This window comes from Callionymus lyra, chromosome 8 (genome assembly GCF_982586985.1).
Source record: "Callionymus lyra chromosome 8, fCalLyr1.hap1.1, whole genome shotgun sequence".
NCBI lineage: Eukaryota > Metazoa > Chordata > Actinopteri > Syngnathiformes > Callionymidae > Callionymus > Callionymus lyra.
In genome coordinates this window covers 2,279,643-2,299,770 of record NC_141825.1, presented here as the reverse complement: position 1 = coordinate 2,299,770, position 20,128 = coordinate 2,279,643, and the positions used below count along the sequence as shown (strand labels likewise).

The 20,128-nt window shown below is 38.8% G+C and overlaps 2 protein-coding genes across 2 annotated transcripts; one reads left to right on the top strand and one right to left on the bottom strand.

The window, feature by feature from the left end:
• Window positions 1-1,451: 1,451 nt before the first annotated feature.
• On the bottom strand, window positions 1,452-12,819 carry uba2 (ubiquitin-like modifier activating enzyme 2). Its single transcript, XM_087796794.1, has 17 exons — window positions 12,567-12,819; window positions 10,242-10,325; window positions 10,110-10,180; window positions 9,927-9,991; window positions 9,758-9,858; window positions 9,567-9,688; window positions 8,709-8,776; window positions 7,867-7,988; window positions 7,682-7,781; window positions 7,467-7,618; window positions 7,314-7,407; window positions 7,128-7,240; window positions 6,463-6,618; window positions 6,274-6,370; window positions 6,043-6,148; window positions 5,834-5,976; window positions 1,452-2,144 (listed from the first exon to the last, which is right to left on the bottom strand). Exons 1-17 carry the CDS (start codon window positions 12,702-12,704, stop codon window positions 1,942-1,944), a joined length of 1,935 nt encoding a protein of 644 aa, XP_087652920.1. The 5' UTR covers window positions 12,705-12,819; the 3' UTR covers window positions 1,452-1,941.
• Window positions 12,820-12,892: 73 nt separating this feature from the next.
• Window positions 12,893-19,394, top strand: lcat (lecithin-cholesterol acyltransferase). Its single transcript, XM_087796795.1, has 7 exons — window positions 12,893-13,987; window positions 15,815-15,971; window positions 16,028-16,143; window positions 16,215-16,310; window positions 16,516-16,740; window positions 16,806-17,001; window positions 18,755-19,394. The coding sequence occupies exons 1-7, from the start codon at window positions 13,840-13,842 to the stop codon at window positions 19,113-19,115; spliced, it is 1,299 nt and encodes a 432-aa protein (XP_087652921.1). The 5' UTR covers window positions 12,893-13,839; the 3' UTR covers window positions 19,116-19,394.
• Window positions 19,395-20,128: the final 734 nt, after the last annotated feature.

The following is a 20,128-nucleotide window of genomic DNA, read 5'->3' as shown; positions in this document are numbered from 1 at the left end:
TTTTAGGGTCGCGGTGACGTCACGAGGACGCTCAGTTTGTTGCAAGTAAAAATCTATATAGATTAATTTATTTATTAAAATGTAAGACATTAATACATTAAAACTAAATCCACAATTAAAATCGTCAAAATGGGTGGTTAAATTCTATTTACAATCTCTTCTTCTTTAATCTCATCTCCCTCTCTCACACCAGCACAACCACATGTCCTCTTTCACTACATCCATAAACCTTCTCGTATGTCTTCCTCTAGACCTCCTGCCTGGCAGTTCCAACCACAACCTCCTTTCTACCAATATACTCACTATTCCTCCTCTGTACATGACCAAACCATCTCACTCTGGCCTCCATCTCCAAAACATCTATCATTCGCTGTTCCTCTGATTGACTCAGTCCTTATCTTATCCATCTTCCTTACTCCCTAACAGAACCTCAACATCTTCATCTCTGCTACCTCCAGCTCTGCTTCCTGCCTTAGATAGACTTTATTAATCCCTCTGGGGATCTCCTTCGAGAAATTAGCTTCCAGTTCACATCAAGTTTCCTAAAAACAGAACAGTGAAAACAAGTGCAAACAAAATATCTAAATGCAAGTATAAAGAACATCGATCAAAAGGAAATAACTCAAGAATAGAATACATCATATTTTCACTCCACTCCTGCCTCCAAAATTCAGAATTACACATTCTTTTCTCTTTCCCATCTCCTTTTCCTCAGTGCCACTGTCTCTAGACCACATAGCATCACTGGTCTCCCCACTGTCTTGTATATATTTCCTTTCATTTTTCTTCCTTAAGATACTTTTACTAATCACACACTACCCCTGACACTTTTCTCCACCCATTCCACCCAGCTTGAGCATGTTTCTTCACCTGCTCTGGACTGTTGAAATATTCTGTCTTGCTGTGACTAACTTTCTAGAGCATATCTCCACCTCTTGAGCTTTTCCACCACCAATATATGTTAAATATTTTGCGGCATACTGTATAACGCGCAAAATGTTTTGTAAAGCATTGCATGGGTACAATTGTATAATTTTTACTTTTGCTAAATAGCATCACTAACTGATGATTTGTTTGAATAGCAACAATTAATTCATTTACACAAAGCTTTAGAAATGGTAATGTTAAAACAATGTGTCACATTTGTAAAACACTGACCCACATCCATCCATCTATATGGGGTAGATATTCTGTGGCAATAAGACTTGGAGCGAGACCATCCCTGACGGCTACATAAAATGACAAAAGATGTCTTAAATATGTACAACATTGCTGTTTCTGAAGTCTATTGAAAGAAACATTTTAATCCATAATTTGAAATAAATGAATTGCCACCTGGTACTCTTTTACAAGGCAGTGTGCCTCACACATTTTACCATGACCAACACACGCAGGAATCATTGAAAAAAATATATATATATATATCCCATTTCATAAAAAAAAAACACAGGTTAAACCAAAACCAACATACTTTTTATTCATTACCTTCACCATACTAGCCCAAATGTTTCAAACTCTAAACAGTTCTTTTGAAAACACAATTAATGAGCGACTTTTTCTTTTGACAGTTCAAAGAGGCAAAGTTGTGCTTCGTCTTGAAAGAAAGTTGTGAATCACAAAGCTCAACAGAGTGTGGAAAAGATGCACACAGAAGACACTGAATTTCAATGTTCAACTGCAGACAAAACTTGACAAATACTTCACAAGTTTATATAAAAAGAAAATACAAAAGTACTTGATTTGACATAAGAAGCATTTATAGTGAACAGAAATAAAAACTTAATGTGAAATCAGTTTACAGCAAGAGGACAAGTAGAAGACATGATATCACGAAAATCTAGCCTGTGAAAAAAACAGTTCTTTGCTTTAGACGTTTTATTGAAGTCCACTGCCCATTTTGAGTTGAACTGAGAATCCAAGGCGTTCAGCCAAATGGGGAGTTTAGTCCAAGGCGATGATGTCGTCATCATCATCACCGTTGTCAGTTGCTGCATCAGATTGTTCTACACGAGGACGTTTGGAGCTTTCTGTATCTTCTGCTTTAGAGTGCTTTCTCTTGGTGCCACTGGTTGTGGCAGCGGAGCTGGACGCTTTTCCGTCTTCTTCATCAGAGTCCACAATCATAATGTCGTCATCCACTGGTGCTGAAGGATGATTGTTCATAGACGGATAAAAGAAAAGTGTTAGGGGAAACTTTGGTTTACACTCATTTGATTATCAATCCAGCTCTACTGGAATGACTACTACAACAAGATATAATGTAGAATTATAACTATATACAGGTGAAACTCCAAAGATTTGAATATCACAGTGAGTAAACACAGTGGACCAACAGAGAACCACTGAGCTTTATTGAGTCCAGAGTCAACATAGCCAACTATCAAGAGGTTTAAGAACACTTGTTCCTTAAGCATACAAGCTTTATGCCAACTTCATTTTTCAACAGGATATCGCACCTGCCCAGACTGCCCAAAGTACCAGCCCTGGTTAAACAACCATCAGATAACAGTACCAGCAAACTCGCCAGACCTGAACGCCATTGCCAAAAGAAAGAGGAGAGAAATGAGACTGAACTATAGAGCAGAGCTGAATGCCGCTAGCATCCTGGTCTTTTATAAAAACCTGAGCAGTGCCAGACCCTGATAGCATATATATAGCATATACAATATTAAACCTTACAGAGGGCTAATATTTATTGGTTTTGAATCCCCTTTCTATTAATTGTATGTGATATTCACATTTGATATTTTTAATATAAGGTTTTCATAAGTTGTAAGCCATAATCATAGAAATTATATCAAATCAAGGCTATAAATATCTTGAGTTGCATGTTATGAACCGATGGCATACATTAGTTTTACCATGTAAATCCAATTGCTGGTATAAACAAACCTTTGCACAATATGCTTTTTTTTTTTTAAGTTTCTCTTTGGACACCGTTAGGGATTTGCGCATTCTCTCAAATGTGATAATTTACTCTGGATATGTCGATTTTACCAGATATGCAAATTTTGATTTTGAGCACTTTATAAAGTACAAAATGGTTTAGCTTTACACATACTTTCTGTCAAGAGTTAACGAATATTTCCTAGAATTTCTGCTAAATGAATATTCAGGAGGTAAATTGAGTGACACTTGCACAAAAGCCTGTTCCTGTGTTCTTGAACTTTTTTTTATTCACAATATCTCGTTTTCTATAAAATATGGAGAAAAAAAAAAAATCATGTTTAGCAACTATTGCAACATTCAATTCAATTTTATTTAAAGTGTCTTATCATAACAAAGTTATCTCAAGACACTAGACATTCTTGGATAACATAACCTTTTCACTGAATTGGCCATTTGCCTTTTTGAAAAGCTTTGAATTTAAGGTTTGTTTATAATAACCACTTTATTCATGTATTATTATTATTAATATTTTTTTTACCTCTGAGGTACTATCCATACATTCTACACAACACATGCTCCTAAAATGGGATTTAATTTATACCACCTTATGAATTTAAGGTCATATTGCCCAGCCCTAACATTAGGGATGTGAAGATGTGTGTGCAAAATGTAAACTGACAGAAGTCAGCTTAAGGTGCGGCAGCAATTTTTAGGAAAAAAAAAAAACAAACGTGGATTAATAAACAAAAGTGTTGATAAATTAATTTCTTGTCGCTGCTTTTTATAGTGACCGTCATTGTAATTATTTGACCGCTTGTGGGAGCACTACATCAAATTAGCAGACATCCATGAAAAATGTCAGGAATGATGAACTGGACAGATGCAGGCCTAACTTAATTGCACCACTAAGTCAAAATACATTTAACAGAAGTAGTCGTGCTCTCTGGTATACTCAGGAAACAGGCAAGTTAAAACAGGATTCTAGACGATTAGAATTGGCGTTCATTCACTGAGATTTTTATAGTTGCAGTAATTAAACCTCCGTTTAAAAAGCCCACTCTTGATCCAGAGGTTCTCACAAACTATAGGCCTATCTCTAATCTAGTTAGATCTCTAATCTCTAAACTTCGTTTCAAAGATTCTGGAGAAAGTGGTTACGAGTCAGCTCTGTGATTATCTCCAGGACAATGATCAATTTGAGGTGTTTCAGTCTGGTTTTAGAGAACACCACAGCACAGAGACCACCCTGGTAAAAGTTAGTAACAACCTGCTAATGGCCATGTTTCAGTTCCTGTTCTTCTATCACTCAATGCTACATTTGATGCTGTTAACAACCAAATCTTTCTACAAAGGTTAGAAAACCATATAGGCATACGTGGAACTGCTTTAAATACTACCTGTCAGATAGAAAGCACTATGTAAATGTCAACCACCTCTCACCGACACACACCAAGGTCAGCTATGGTGTCCTACAAGGTGCTGTTCTTGGTCCAATCCTTTTCACAATCTATAAGCTCCCACTAGGGGACTTGATCAGAAGACACTAACTTTCACCGTTATGCTGATGACACCTAACTCTAATTGTCAATAAAGCCTGATGAAAGAAATCAGCTTACACAACTACAGTCTTGTATTACAGATATCAAGTCCTGGATGACCTGAACTCGGAAAAAACTACTAGTTGGTCCACAACATCTCAGACAATCGTTAACTAATGATCTATCTTTCCAAAATGTGAAGAATCTGGGTGTCTGCTTTGACGAGTTTTTAATCATTTAACTCGCACCTAAAACAAATCTCACGGCCTGACTACCAGCTTCGTAACATTTCAAAGATCAGGCACTTCCTTCCTTTGGATGCTGCTGAAAAACTCATCCATGCTTTTGTTACCTCCAGGCTGGACTATTGAAACTCTCTTCTGTCAGGATGTTCTAAAAAGTCTCTCAGAACTCTTCAGCTCATTCAGAACTCTGAAGGACATAATCTTGACTAAGACTAAGAGGCGTGAACACATTTACCCTGTGTTGTCCTCTTTACATAGGCTTCCAGTAGAATTTAGAATACAATTTGAAATCCTTCTCTTAACCTATAAAGCCATACATGGTCTAGCACCAACATACATTAAAGATCTAATCCAAACTTATCAATCCTCTAGGACCTTATGATCCTTAAACTGAGATCTATTAGTTATACCACAAATCTCTAAATGTAGATTTGGAGCCAGGGCCTTCAGTTTTCAAGCCCCTGTGCTGTGGAACCAACTACCCATTTTATTCCAGAGGGCAGACACCCTCTCTATGTTTAAAAACAATCTTAAAACCTTACTTTTCAATAAAGCCTATATCAAGGACTGACTTGGGCTTTGCCTTAAAAAGCCCTTCCTGTTTTTCTTGAATGCTGGAGGAATTTTAGACACCGAGCTCTGTATATTCTTCCTTTTCTGAATTATATTTATCATCTGTGCAGTTTAAACCCACACTTTTAATTTCTCTCCCACTCGTCTCTCCGTCCATCCGTCTTCCCCCCCATCCTTCCTCCCAGCCGGTCACAGCAGGAGGCCGTCAACAGTGAGTCTGGTTCTGCTCAGGTTTCTGCCTTCTAAAAGGAAGTTTTTCCTCGCCAAAGCCACGATGTGATTCACTCATTGTTGAATTGCTTGGATCTGTTTTTCCTTTCTCCACTATAGTCTTACTTCAACTGTAAGTATCTTGAGATAACTTTGTTATGATAAGACGGTTTAAATAAAATTGAACAAGATCCATGCCCTACTGGCTAAATAGACTGCCCCGATTCCATGACCATCTACGAGTGAAAGGCTTTGGTTTTGAGAAATACTGAATCAGACCTCGGGTCATTTTTTATGTGCACCTTTCTTAAGATGTAGAAGGAGCTAACATGCAACTGTGACCACACTACCCCAAAACAAATTACAAACAAGACACACCTTTGGCAGAGGTAGACGGCTGGGCTGAGTCTTTGTTTCCATTGGTGATATTGTTGACTTCTTCCTGGTTACTCTGAGGAGGCGGAGCTTTGTCTGGCGCTTCTCCGACTACCTCAAATTCCACATCCTTCTCCAGCTTCTCACTGTCCACATATCAGAGAAATCAGACATTTTTTCACATATTTACAAAGCCAAAAGTAGTGTCGCACATGTGCAAGATGTTGATGAGCAGCGTGTAATCTTGGAGGAAGTCGTCCGCTTGCAGTTGACTGCCATTGCGAATGCCGAAGCTGGAGAGGAATTTACTGTTGTTGGCTGTTGAGTAGACATCAAGAATAGTAAGACATTCAATCTCTTTACCCTCTAGCATGATTTAAATTCAGACCATTTGTGTCCAGATTTTGAGTCGTAAGGGAGAAAGGCAAGAGACACCAGCTTACCTTCCGTCTCTCCTTCCTCTGAGGAAATGAGGATGGTTCCTTTCCCATCTTCTATCTGAACATCTGGAGCAACCATTCCAAACCTCTCCTTTAGTATCTGGACAGGAAACGCATATATTAACACCACCATTGAGTACAACAGTGCTGTCGTTTTGGTCCAAAAGTGTTTAAGTGGAATGAAGGTCTCACATGGTCCTGCAGGCAGAGGACAGTCGTTTTGTCCACGTTGACCTTGACTGTAACTTCTGGTTTGATTGCACAGACAAAGCAGTTGGCACTTGGTGGGTCCAAGACGCATGGTATCAACAGTTTTTTCCTCAGATTTGGACATTTGTTGAGAAAGATCTGAAACACAGAAGAATAAAAACATCAGAAGTCACAGACCCAGCCACCTACCCACCACCCTTTGACACACAAGAAAAAAGTGCATTTCTAACAAAACATTTAAGTCAGTCAATCAATCACAGTTCACACAGAATTTGACCAGTTTACCTTCATTGGTGAAAATGGTATTCTGTATCTAAAGAAAATGTGTCCGTTTTCTTTTAAATTAAAGATTTATTCATGCCTGAGGTGGGGAAAAATGAACAGAAGTATAACTTATTTTTGTCTTATACTGTACAAATGTGACTTTGACAAAAATAATTGTTCAAGAAAAAATTTAAAAAGAAAAGACCAATTTGGGACTATTTCAGTCATTAAGTTATTAAATCTGAACTAAAATCACCCAGTTATTTGCATAAGAGTTTAAGCCCCAATTTTATTTTAAAAAGACTTCAAATATTAAAACCTGCACCACAATAAAACCCCTGTGACCAAAGCTTTGGGAAAACCAAGAAAGAAAACATACTCACAGTGCGACATGACTCCATCTCCCCCGAGAGAATTTTCAGCCCCTCTAGTACAATGAGTCCAGCAATGACAGCGTTGGTTGTCGCAATAGCGGGTATTATGTTTCCTGCCATCGCTGAGACAACATGGAAGATTAACAGATTAAATATGCAATATAGGTTAATGAATTAAGAAATTAAGAAACTTACACTTAACATCAAAGCGACTCTTCAAGTTCATTCCGAAGATGTGCATGCGCAAGTTTGCTGCTGCTGTGACAAAGTCCATAGCGGGTGGGTCATCCTGAAATCAGTTAAAATTAAATTATTAAATAGTTTTAAGAAAAAAAAGCAAATATCTACCTTGTCCCAGACCAGCTCAGATCGGTCTCCCTTCTCCTGCAGTAAAGAGCTAAGGGTCTCTATACTTTGCTTGAAGAGCTGGCACAGACCTGAAACACTCAGAACCTGCTGGTCCTTCAAGCCAGAAACTGGAGACAGGCTTTGAGGACATGCTGAGGATAATGAAAATGAATTAGCTACTAAATTCTAATTTGAAAATTGATATAGAAACATACCAGAGTTCTCCAGTTGGTGCCAGTCCAGAGGGATAGGAGCTCTCCTCTTCTTCCACAGCTTGTCCATCGTTAGCAGGTACATAATGTCGTCTTTGAAAAGCTGTTAAAACCAACCATGTAGTTTCTGATTTTAACAACATTGTATTTAGAAGCAACGAAAATTCAGTCCTCATAAAAATACAAACCTTGTTAAAAAGTTTGACGGGGTCGTACCCGGTGGAGCGAGCCCACTCTTTTGTAGAGACCCGCTTGACGTCACCATCCTTTTCTGAGGCAGTTGTCCGTGCTTCTGTGTCTTCTGGTTTCCCTGTGGAAAATACATTACCATAGTAAAATAAACTAAACTTTATAGGCAGACATTTAAGTCCACTGTAACATAGAACTGGAGTTCAATCGTCTTTGACCTCATTTTTCGTCTAAATGATGCACTTATAAACATCCAAATACCTCCCTGGTGCTCATATGTAATGTCCATCTTGCGTTGGAGCCTCGACAAGAGCAATTGTTCCGGGAAAACTTAAAGTCCATTTTTAACTTTTTTTTAGCTGACGCCGACAGGATAGCTGCTAGGCCAACATCCTACACAGACCGTAAATTCCTGAGGTAAATGATGCAAGCGCTTCTAGTGTACAAAGTGGAGATGTGCAAGATGGACATTACAGGCCAGCACCAAGGAGGTATTTGGATGTTTTTAAGTGTGTCATTTGGAATGAAAATGAAGACAAAAAACAACCAAGCATCAGTCTACATTAAACAGATTTTTTTTGCCTACAAGGAACGAATTACTATGAAAATTATCCCAACCCTTAGTGAGGATGAGTTGAAAATGAATTTTGGTGTCGAGTTTGAATTTTGGGTGAACGAACCCTGTAACATTGCAAAAACAACTATATCGCTTGAAATTGTGCTTTTACTGCATTGCAGGGTTCCCACCAGGATTTTTTCATAGCTTAGGGGAACCTGTGCATGGCACGAGTACTGTAGGGAGGCACCAGGGGCAAGAGTTCAGTTCAATTATGAGACTTACATGAAGCTTCTGGGTCTGCTGTGTCCGGCGATACCTCTTGATCCGCATCTTCTTCTCCGAAAAGCTGACTAAAGGAAAATAAAAAGATTGATAAATATTTTGATTTGACAACACCATCTAGCAGGCATACAGGAACATTAGAGTATCATTGTCCTCTGATTGGCTAGCTAGAGCAACAAACTAACTGTTGCTAGCTGAACGAACAGAAATATAGATTACTTGTATTGATTTACAACCCACAATGGGTGAAAGAGAAGAAGAAATGTACTTGTTTGAAGATTTATTATCGAAGCCGTTTTCAAGAAGAACTTTTTAATAAAAGCTGGACATTGTTAAGACCATCTCTGAGGCGAGTCCCTCACAAGCGGGCAAAGGATCTGTCTGCTACTTTTAGTATGTGAACTCAGCATGTAAAATGCTATTTTCTTAAATAATGTTGCGTTTAATGAGGTTATTGGTGATGCTTTTTGTGTGTCACAGCTGTAACTGCAGTGTAAAGAGACTTGTGCACTGATAATCAGTTTCCTCACTAAAGGCATTTATTCTGGCCACACGAGTCTGTGATGCAACAGCTCTTTATATTGCATTCCTGCATAATGGTTTCTTTAAATCATCAATATGCAACTCTGGAGGGACAGTTAACTGTAGAGTAATAACCGTATGGTTCCCTTTCCTGGGAGTCAAACAGGCTGGTGGTCTGGGCTGCATTATTGTGTGTGTATCATTGTGGAGTGTGGGAGCAAAATAGTAGGGTCCACAGAAAATACAGAGGTATGTTTGTTCCCTCAAACCAGGTCATTTTTTCCAGGGGTGTATGGTTAAAAAAAAAAGCATAAGAGTTTATCTCTAAGGCCTTACTTAAAAAGGTACTTTGCCCAGACGATGCAATGGATGGGCTCCGAAGGTGTGTTTCTGATGGTGCAGCCTGGGAAGGTCTTCTGGGTAGGTTTTGGTTGGCACTCGTAGCATTCGGTCAATCCCTGGTTCAAGAGAACAGTTATTAAAGTTTAAACTCTGGAGCACCTTAAAACAACTGTGTAATGATCTACCTTTTTGATGACAGTGACTTGTCCTAGGTATCCTGCCGTGCCACTTTCTATCAGAGGAATGTTCGCTGCCAAACACATCCGGTTCACATGATTCCGTGCAGCTGTAGAGATGGCAAGATTCAGATTAAATCACCATCTGACACATATTTACACTATAGTTGCAGAATACCTCTGTTGTCCAGAGCGTTCATTACCAACTCAAACTGTCTGAAAAACTCCACATTGTAGTCGGGACTGTTAAAGAAGAAAAAACAATGAAGAATGACATATTATCAATTTTGGACTATAAAGCGTAAAATCCTTTTAGTTTATTTTTCTTAATACAGTAATGAACACGATGGCAGATACTGACTTCATGATGCTGTCGTGGTAGGCGGTGATGTTTGCAGAGGGGCAGAATGTCAAGGCACTCTCCTTAGCCACCTGAAAGTGAAGAGGCAGCTGATTCAGCTAAATGTTTAGACAACAGAATCAACAAGTTTACCTGTGCTTTGGATTTCCCCACATGCTTCTTCTGAAAAAGGAATTGGCGGTTGAGGTTGCTGACGTCAATAGTGTCCAAGTCGATCTGAAAAATCGTGACTAAAATCAAACTTAAATTCATCTTTACCATGGGAGTGAACGGAGTTGTCAGAACGCTTAATAAAGTTTGACTTTATCTGACTGTTTTGTTGACATTCCCTTTAGCACAGCTTTATCTAGTGGATGCATAACGTAACCCCAATCAAACGTTTGGCTGCATCTTTTATTCTATTCTATGCGCCTTATAATTCGGTGCCCCCCATTTATGAAAACGGTTCTAAAATAGGCCATTCATTGAAGGTGCGCATTATAATCCGTTGGGCCTAATAGTGCGAATAATATAGTACATATATATATATTTTTTTTAAATAGAGAGACTGCAGAAGGTGGGTGGAAATGGCAAGGGACCACTGTACCAGGGGTCATCATTGCCAATTTAAATTCTTGTTCATTTCTCATGTTTTTCGTTAAGTTGTTACATATTGCACTTGTGTGTTTGCGTCCGGGCTGTATGGATGAAAGGTAGAACTTTTATTGATCCCTCCAATCAAAATAAAATAAGAACAAGAACAAAGAACAAGATGATACAATCTAAGTCTAAAGATAAAGAACATAGATCAAAGAAAAATAAAAAAGACAAAGATTAACATAGAACAGAACATCCAGATACTTTCGCTCCACTCCTGCCCCCGAACTCAGAATTGTACAATTTAATAGCTCGAGGAATGAATGAGTCACTGAGTCCATTTGTTTTGCACCTGGGAAGGAGCATTTGTGCTACATCTGCTTCTCTGCTCACTGATGAGTGTTCAGAGGATGACTGTCATCATCCATGATGGACAGTAGTTTGTTCAGTGATCTCCTCTCAGAAACTGTCACCAGTGAGTCCAGCTTCATGCCAACCACAGAGCCAGCCTTTCTGATCAATCTGTCCAACCTGTTGACACTCAACATGTACAGCACATGTACAGCACACGGTTGGAAACAGATAGTGACACCAGTAAGGAGGATTGTAAGAGAAGTGAAAAAGAAACCAAAGATCACCACCAAGGCCATCTGGAGAATCTGGGCTCTGCTGGTCGCAACATCTCAAGGCAGGCCGTCCAACGGACAATACACACCGAGTTCCTTGGATGCAGACCAAGGAGAACACCACTTCTACAGATAAGATACATAAAAGCCTGCTTGGCCTTTGGCTCATGTAGAACATCTCTGGTCATTTGTTTAAGCAAGTAATTATTTGTAAAGTGCCAGACGAGGGTCACAAAGCGCCTTAAAAATCAAAAACAATACACAGTTAAAATAAATACTTTATAAAAGCCAAAATAACATGGAGAGAAACAAAGCAGCCCCAGAAATTTTGAAAAAGGCCTGCAGAAATAAAAAGTTCTTAATATAATTTTTGAAGGAGTCGGGAGACTTTATCAAACGCAGAGGTAGAGGAAGATCGTTCCAAAGCTTAGGAGAAACAGCCTGGAAGGATTTCTCTCCTCTGGTCCGGAATCGTGTTTGTGGAACCATCAGAAGATTCTGATCCACACAGACCTCAGATCACTGATGTAAGGAGGAGGCTGACCATGAATAGCTCTGAAAGTAAGAACCACATTTTTAAAGTTGATCATGGCAAGATTTTTCAAGAAACTGGCAGCCAGTGAAGAGTTTTAAGGATCGGAGAAATGTGAGTTCTTCTACTAGAGCAGGTCAGAATCCTCACTGCAGAGTTGTGTATCACCTGCAGGTGAGACAGCTCCTTCTTATTATGACATGAAAACAAACTGTTGCAATAGTCCATGCGAGAAGACACAAAGGCATAGATTACAAGCTCCAGATCATGTTGCTACAACATTTTCCTATAGTGTAATCTTATATAATATATATAATAGGGTGCCGTATATAAAGCTCCTCAACAACAATATCGTTTTAAATTAGCCCCTCACCTCATCTCACGAGGAAATAGACCCCGAAAGCTAAACTTGTACCTGTGAGAACACCTTGTTGAACGTTTAGGTAAAACCCCTCAACAGGTCCAGTTATCACCCAGCTACGCTGAGGTGATTGTTTAGCCAATTTAGCTGTTGGTGGCGCCAAAATAACCTACAACAGACGTGGGTTTAAACAGTGAAATCGGAATAAAAATATCAACTGGGCAAGTACTTTGTGCAGGAGAATGTGTGATAAACACGAGTCGAATTCTATCTTGAAGCAGCAGTTTCTAGGCAGTTTGCATGCATGGCGCAGCACAAAGACTTAGCATGCTAGCTGACTCCAGACACACAGGTATTCTCACCACTTCGATGTTCTTAAAGCCGGTCAGCACCAGGTTTTTAAGCAGCTCGCAGCCGATACCTCCGGCTCCCACCAACAAGATTTTACACGTGGAAAGAGAGTCCGCTAGCTCTTTTCGTAAGGATCCGACGAGCATCATGACGTAGAAGAGACACAACAAGCCCGCTTCAGAACCGAGAGCTAGCTTTCAGCAGCTAGCTTCTAGCTCCAGCCAAGATAGAAGAAACAGCCCGCCCTGCCCGTTAAGGATTAACACAGGCCTCCACGCGCATGCGCACTGGTCTCGCTAACTCGGTCAGCGACCAGACAGAGACAATCAATCACAGTTCAGATCGCATTATAGGATGGCTGCGTTTCAATACAGAAACATGGTCTGTAGAGACTTTATTTTATATAATTTTTTAGTAATTTTCAATTAATCTAGCGATAATTCTAACGTTGTATACACATTAAACAGCAATACTTAATACAATAATAACACGTCCTCCTTTTAATTCATTTCCTTCAAAATAAAATACAATACAATTTGAATAAAAAAAATCCTCTTCTTCTCTTGTTGTAAACAGACAACTGTGGTCCATTTCATTACTGCCACCACACGGTGTCTTTTTCGTGCAACGAAGCAGTGCATTGTGGGCAGTAACTAGTCCGTACTCCACACTAATAACAACAGCGACACCCTGTGGTAACAAGACACCAGTGATGGTCACAATAATGACTCAATAAATCGTTTCTCATATCTTTTCAAAAATAGAATGCACTTGAAAAAAAGTTTTCCAACACTATAAAACAACGTTTTCAATAAATGTTTTGTTTAACATCGTCAGTTTGTGTATACTGCAATGCGATCTGAACAGTGATCGATTGTTTCTGCCTGGTTGCTGACTTTATTATAGAGGCCGTTATTCATGCGCGTGTTGATACTGTAATTTTGTGAATCCTGTACTGATAACTTTCAAGTATTAGGGCACTGAAACGCAAAAGTACAGTATTCACATGCGCATGTGCGAGGCTACGAGTCCAAAACAGAATACGTTTCTGACCCCCATTTAGCAACATATTTGTATTCAAGAACATCTTTTCTAAACATATGAACCCATTTACATGTCAAACTGGATCTGACCAATAACACCTGCGATAACAAGAGTCAACCAGCAAGGGGACCAGTCCGCGGTCTGTATTCGTTGACCCTAAACTGGCCTCTTCCCAGCCTCTCCCGTTCTCCCCCCCACTATAGCAGATCAGTCAATTGACCTCAGCTTGACGAACCAAACATGGTCTCCAAGACACACGCGTTTTCTGTTGTGGTGCTCCTGTTTTTGAGCTTCCATCACTCCGTCCCCTGGCTTCTCGACGTCTTTTATCCTCCCGAAGCCAAAAGTGGAGTTTCGACCAACGGCAGCACTCCTCCGCTTATCATCGGTGCGTATACTTTTACAATAACCACCTTTTAAATCAGTGTCTCCTCTAATACTCAGCAACTCGCCTGTGGTGGGAGGAAAAACGATTAGTCGTGTGGCTGCTGAAATCCTGAATGTTACTTTGAAGTTAATATTTATCGCAAGTGTATCATGTTTTATTTAAACAATTTAAGGTAAGGTAAGGTAGAACTGTATTGATCCCTCAAGAGGTCTCCTTCGGGAAACTGTTTATTATATAATTTACTATTACATGTCATTTCATAGTATTACAATGTAATTTTATAATGACCTAAGAGATAAATAGCCCGTTATCGTGAAGCCCTTGAAACCGTCTACCGTTCGCATGAGAAACGTTAGAAGAAAAAAGTTAACTATGGTTTAGGCAAAAATATAAAACTATTCTATTTTAATTATAAAGGGTATTTAAATGAACGTAAAATATTATTATTTCATATATTTTAGGAGTGCATATGACAAACAAAATACGATGAGAAAAATAAATCGTTTTAATTTTTAATTATTTTTAATTATTTATTTATATTGAACAATATTCTAGATTCTAATATCCAAAATTATACCACACAATTTAGTCTTAATATAATTGAAATTGTCCAATTATAACAAAGTCATCTCAAGGCACTTGACATGTCCCAGCGAAACACTAAAAGGTAAGGTAAGGTAGAACTTTATTGATTTGATTGAAATTGTTTTTTTTCCCATAGCTACAGCAAATACAGCAATTTTTCATAAAAAATAAATCAAAATAAAATAAGAACAAGAACAAAGAGAAATAAAGAGAAAGAACAAGATAATACAATCTAAGTCTAAAGATAATGAACATAGATCATTGTTTTTTTTCCAATAGCTACAGCAAATACAGCAATTTTTCATAAAAAATAAATCAAAATAAAATAAGAACAAGAACAAAGAGAAATAAAGAGAAAGAACAAGATGATACAATCTAAGTCTAAAGATAAAGATAAAGAACATAGATCAAAGAAAAACAACAAAGACAAAGGATACAAAGACTAACATAGAACAGAACATCCAGATACTTTTACGCCACTCCTGCCCCCGAACTCAAGAATTGTACAACTTATTGAATTTGAATTTGAAAAATAATTTGAAGCGAGCGTTTGGTAGCAGTGAAAATAAACGTTTTTAGATTCTTAGTTATAATTTTTCAAGATTCACAAGAATAATTAAATGTTTTAGGTTATTGACAATTACTTTATAAATTAAAACTAGAGCTTAAACTGAGCTCAATAAATGTTCTAAACATATATAAAGTGGTCTTCATATGTTTGGTGTCAAAGTATTAGTTTGACATACATCAACAAATTTGCATGTTGATTAAGGCTTTTCAGCAAAAATGTAATCATATTTTAGAAAAGTAAGTGTGTCTATTTTGTACTTAAAGGAAAATTAACCAATGTAAAATATATCCCCAGACAAGTCCTTGCATGTTCATAATCCTTTCATTTTGATAATAGTTACAGTCTGAACCAGCTTCTGAAAATGGACACTTCTGTTGCTGAGGTCAACAAACTCTTCTTATTTGTGTGTTGAACTGATAGGCCTTGAGTGAGTCAGTGATAAGTGCGGGAAGGACACAGCAGGCCACACAATCAATCATGCTTTAATATTGACCATCTAAAATGTACAGTCCCCATCCCACTCAAATGTGCCAACATTGAGTGGTTCAGTCCAGTTGTTATTGATTCATGTGTTCCTCTGACACTGACTGTAGTGCTGATAATACATATTGTTATTGATTTTTTTTAATACAGCAGAAAAGTAAAACGTGACTTTGTCTTTGTGTGTTCAGTTCCAGGAAACTTGGGCAACCGTCTGGAGGCAAGGCTGGACAAACCCACACTTGTCAGCTGGCTATGCTACAAGAAAACCTCCACCTGGTTTCCCCTGTGGATCAACTTCAACATGCTCATGCCCATCGGGATTGACTGCTGGATTGACAACATCCGGTAACAAAGACTTGTGTGCTCTTCTTATTCCAAGTCTGATTAGACTCCGTCTACAGACTGGTATACAACCGGACCAGTCGGCGCTCCTCCAACTCACCCGGGGTGGAGGTGCGGGTGCCCGGGTTTGGACATACATACTCCATTGAGTTTCTGGATTTTAACAAACTAGCAGGTCAGATGGACTTTTCTTTAATCCTCTTTAATTGAAAAATAATTTCCCCCTTTAATGTTGTTGGTTGCCAGGTTATTTTCATACCATGGTCCAACACCTGGTCAACATAGGATACGTCCGGAATGCCACGATTAGAGGAGCACCATACGACTGGAGATACACTCCTAGTAAGTGGGCAGTGCTTAGACAGTTAACTAGCTATTCTGTACTAAAACCATGCCATGTTGTTTCATGTCTTACTGTGCCATAACAGGCCATAAAATGTCATGTACTAACCACACGTATCTCATGGTACAAAAAAACGATCCTGCGCATATGAGAATGACAACTATAATAATAATAATTATTAATAAAATGTATTCTGTCCAACAGATGAGAACCAAGAATATCTGACAAAGCTGCAGGGTTTGGTTGAGGAAATGTACGATCAGTACCAGGAACCTGTTTATCTGATGGGCCACAGCATGGGCTGCCACTATGTACTCTACTTCCTCCATCAACAAACCAAGTCATGGAAGGAAAAGTACATCCGGGGTTTCATTTCTCTGGGTGCTCCTTGGGGGGGCGCAGTGAAGCCCCTACGAGTCATGGCCTCAGGTATCAGCGCAGTGTTTGTTATCAGCTTTCGGTGGAGGCCAAAAAACTAGTCTTTGGTGTTCCAGGTGAAAATGACGGCATCCCCATGATTTCCAATATAAAGATCCGTGAAGAACAGAGGATGATCACCACCAATCCCTGGATGCTGCCCTCGGAGCTCTTTTGGTCTAAAGACCACACTTTCATCTCCACACCCAACTTCAACTACACCAACCAAGACTATAAGCGCTTCTTCACAGACATCAACTTCGAGGATGGATGGTAACTAGCATTCAATCAAATCACACAATCAACCTGGAATTACTGCACTCTTACATGTGTGGTGGGTTATCTTGCATTTTTAATACACGCCCCCCATCCCCTTTTTTGACTCTCTTCAAAAGCTAAACCTCAAGAGTAGAAAGGTAGCATAATGAAGGAGGAAGTGTGTGAGGAAAATGGGAGTTAAATGTGTTAGTTTGTACTGGTGACCACATAAGCTGTTTACCTGTGCAACCAACTGAGGTTACCTTGAAGTTTAATTTAAAGGTCAAACGGGTTCATAGTTCTGCTGTGGTGCATTAATACAGCAGTTTGCTCTAACCATATTATACACCATGTGTGTGCGAGAAACCTCCAAAGACTAGTTAAACGTGTTAGACCTGCCAAGAGTTTCATCAGGAAACAACATTCTGGTAACAAGTTACTTTCCAAGAAACCACCATTCCCCTGAACAAAACTCCTCTGCTGGGGGATTTCCAATGACTTTCTGGGATAACTAAACTCTTGAATTGGGTTAACCCCTGAGCCGCCTCCCTAATGGGCATTCCCAAGGCATTCAGATGTTTTCTGAAGGCATTCCTGGCGTATTAGATTGCCTCTTAACAACCCTGCGATGGAATAAAAAAATTGAGAGGTGTGGTTGTTTTGGGACAATTATCGAGTTGCGTCAAACAATTCAGCTCTTCTCGGCATCTTCCAATCTTTTAATTTAACATTTTGAACATGTCTTTCTTAGAACTTTCAAGGTTACGATATTGACATACATTGGAGATTTTTGTTGCACTTTATATTAGTATTTTAATTGATTTTTAGCCCAGGATACACACCTTACACTCTAGCAGGCCACTTTAAATTATATGTTGTGTGTTTTGTGTGGTTGAGTGTGACGACCCATACACGTTTACAAAATATATTTTTGCAGTCTTTTTTGTGTACGTTGATGAAAACGACTTTTGTGGTACGCAGCCCAGCGCCAATACAAATTTTAAACTAGAAATATTCCAGAATGATATGTGATGGTTTTCTCCCCACCTACATGTCTTATGGTCTCATTTTGAATGAAGATAAGCTTTTCCAAATTCATTAATGTTACATTAATGAGGGCTGGCTCTGTGGTTGGAATGAAGCTGGACTCACTGGTGACAGTTGCTGAGAGGAGATCATTGAACAAACTACTGTCCATCATGGATGATGACAGTCCCTGAGCAAGACACTTCACCCTGATTGCTCCTGATGGTGAACTTGGCGCAAGTGTGCATGCCTACTCACATCAGTATGTGTGAATGGTTGAATTTCCCCTCGCGGGACTAATAAGGGATTCTAAAAAAAACAAAAAAAACACTGTCATCAGTGAGCAGAGAAGCAGAATGAGTGCACGAATGCTCCTACCCAGGTGCAAAACAAATAGACTCAGGGACTCATTCATCCCTCGGGCTATTAAAATTGTACAATTCTGAGTTCGGGGGCAGGAGTGCAGTGAGAGTATCTGGATGTTCTGTTCCATGTTAGTCGTTGTATCCTTTGTCTTTGTTGTTTTTCTTTTCTTGACCTATGTTCTTTGTCTTTAGACTTAGATTGTGTCATCTTGTTCTTCCTCTTTATGTTCTTTCTTCTTATTTTATTTTTTATGTATTATTTTTTATTGTTTATGAAAAATTGCTGGCTATTGGTAAAAAACAATTTCATATAAAATAAAGATCAATAAAGTTTTACCTTACCTTACCTTACCTTATTACTAATCCTCTGTTTCTAGGCACATGTGGGAGGAAATCAAGAATCTCACTGGCCAACTTGACCCTCCTGATGTTGAGACATGGTGCATGTATGGAGTTGGACTACCCACTCCAGTGACCTACATTTACGATGAAAACTTTCCCAACTCGGACCCAACAGACTATGTTTATGCCGATGGGGACGACACAGTGGATAGTCTGAGCATGGGTCTGTGCAAACGTTGGGTAGGCATGCAGGAAAAACCTGTCCATGTGACCGAGTTCAAAGGCTTGAGCCATTTGGACATTGTGTTCAACGAGCATGTTCTGAACCAAGTCCAGGACATACTGGAAGGCAGAAGCAATACCTCAAAGGTGGTCAATGTAAGACCGCACCAATGAACATATGTATGTTACTTTATGCACCCATGATCCCACTTGTCAAATTTCCACAAAGGCTCCTCTGTTAATGTGAGTGCAGGTAACCTTGAAACCCCCCACCGTTAAAACAAGACCTCTCATCTAGACCAAAGGTTGTTGGCTAGCATGAAAATTCTGCTTTCTGTCCCCTTGGACTGCATGTTATTTGATGGTATTTATATTGTTGACTGTAAACATGGGTGTGTTTAGCTACAATAACTGTGATTGTAAACAAAAAATAAACAAAAATATTAAAACTTTTTCATTTGTATCATGGATGTCAACATCAATCCTGCATTGTGTAACATAAGATACCCTGGTCTGGAAAAGCGCTATACAAATAAAAATGACTTACTTACTTACTACTGTATACAATTCATTATTATTTGGGGATTTTATAAGGGAACACAGTTAAATCTAATGTAGGCTAATTATATCAAGCAACTTCAAATAGAGCCTATTTGTAAGTAAGTAAGTAATTTTTATTTGTATAGTGCTTTTCCAGACCAGGGTCACAAAGTGCTTAAACAATCAAAACAATATTCAATAAAGTATATATTTTAAAGATCAAGATAAAACTGATAACACAACAGGAGTTCCAGAAAATCAAGGAAAAGCCTGAACAAATAGAAACGTCTTAAGATGTTTCTTAAAGGAGTCAGTAGACTCCATCAAGCGCAAAGAGAGAGGAAGATCGTTCCAAAGCTTAGTAGCAACAGCCTGAAAAGATTATACTGCACAAGCCTATAAGTCTAAAATATTTTTGCTTCTAATCATACCATGCTTACAAAATAATGGAATATACATTTAGTCCTTTATTCTATTATGTGCTATACTACACTTTAATATTCTACACTACAGTACATTAAACTATTCAATATGTTGTAATTACATTTTAAATTAAAGTACTGTTGAGCTGCTTCGACTTTCTTTAAACGTCTTCCATGTTTATTACATCGAGGCACTTAGGACCGTCAGTTCTACTTCCCATTGTG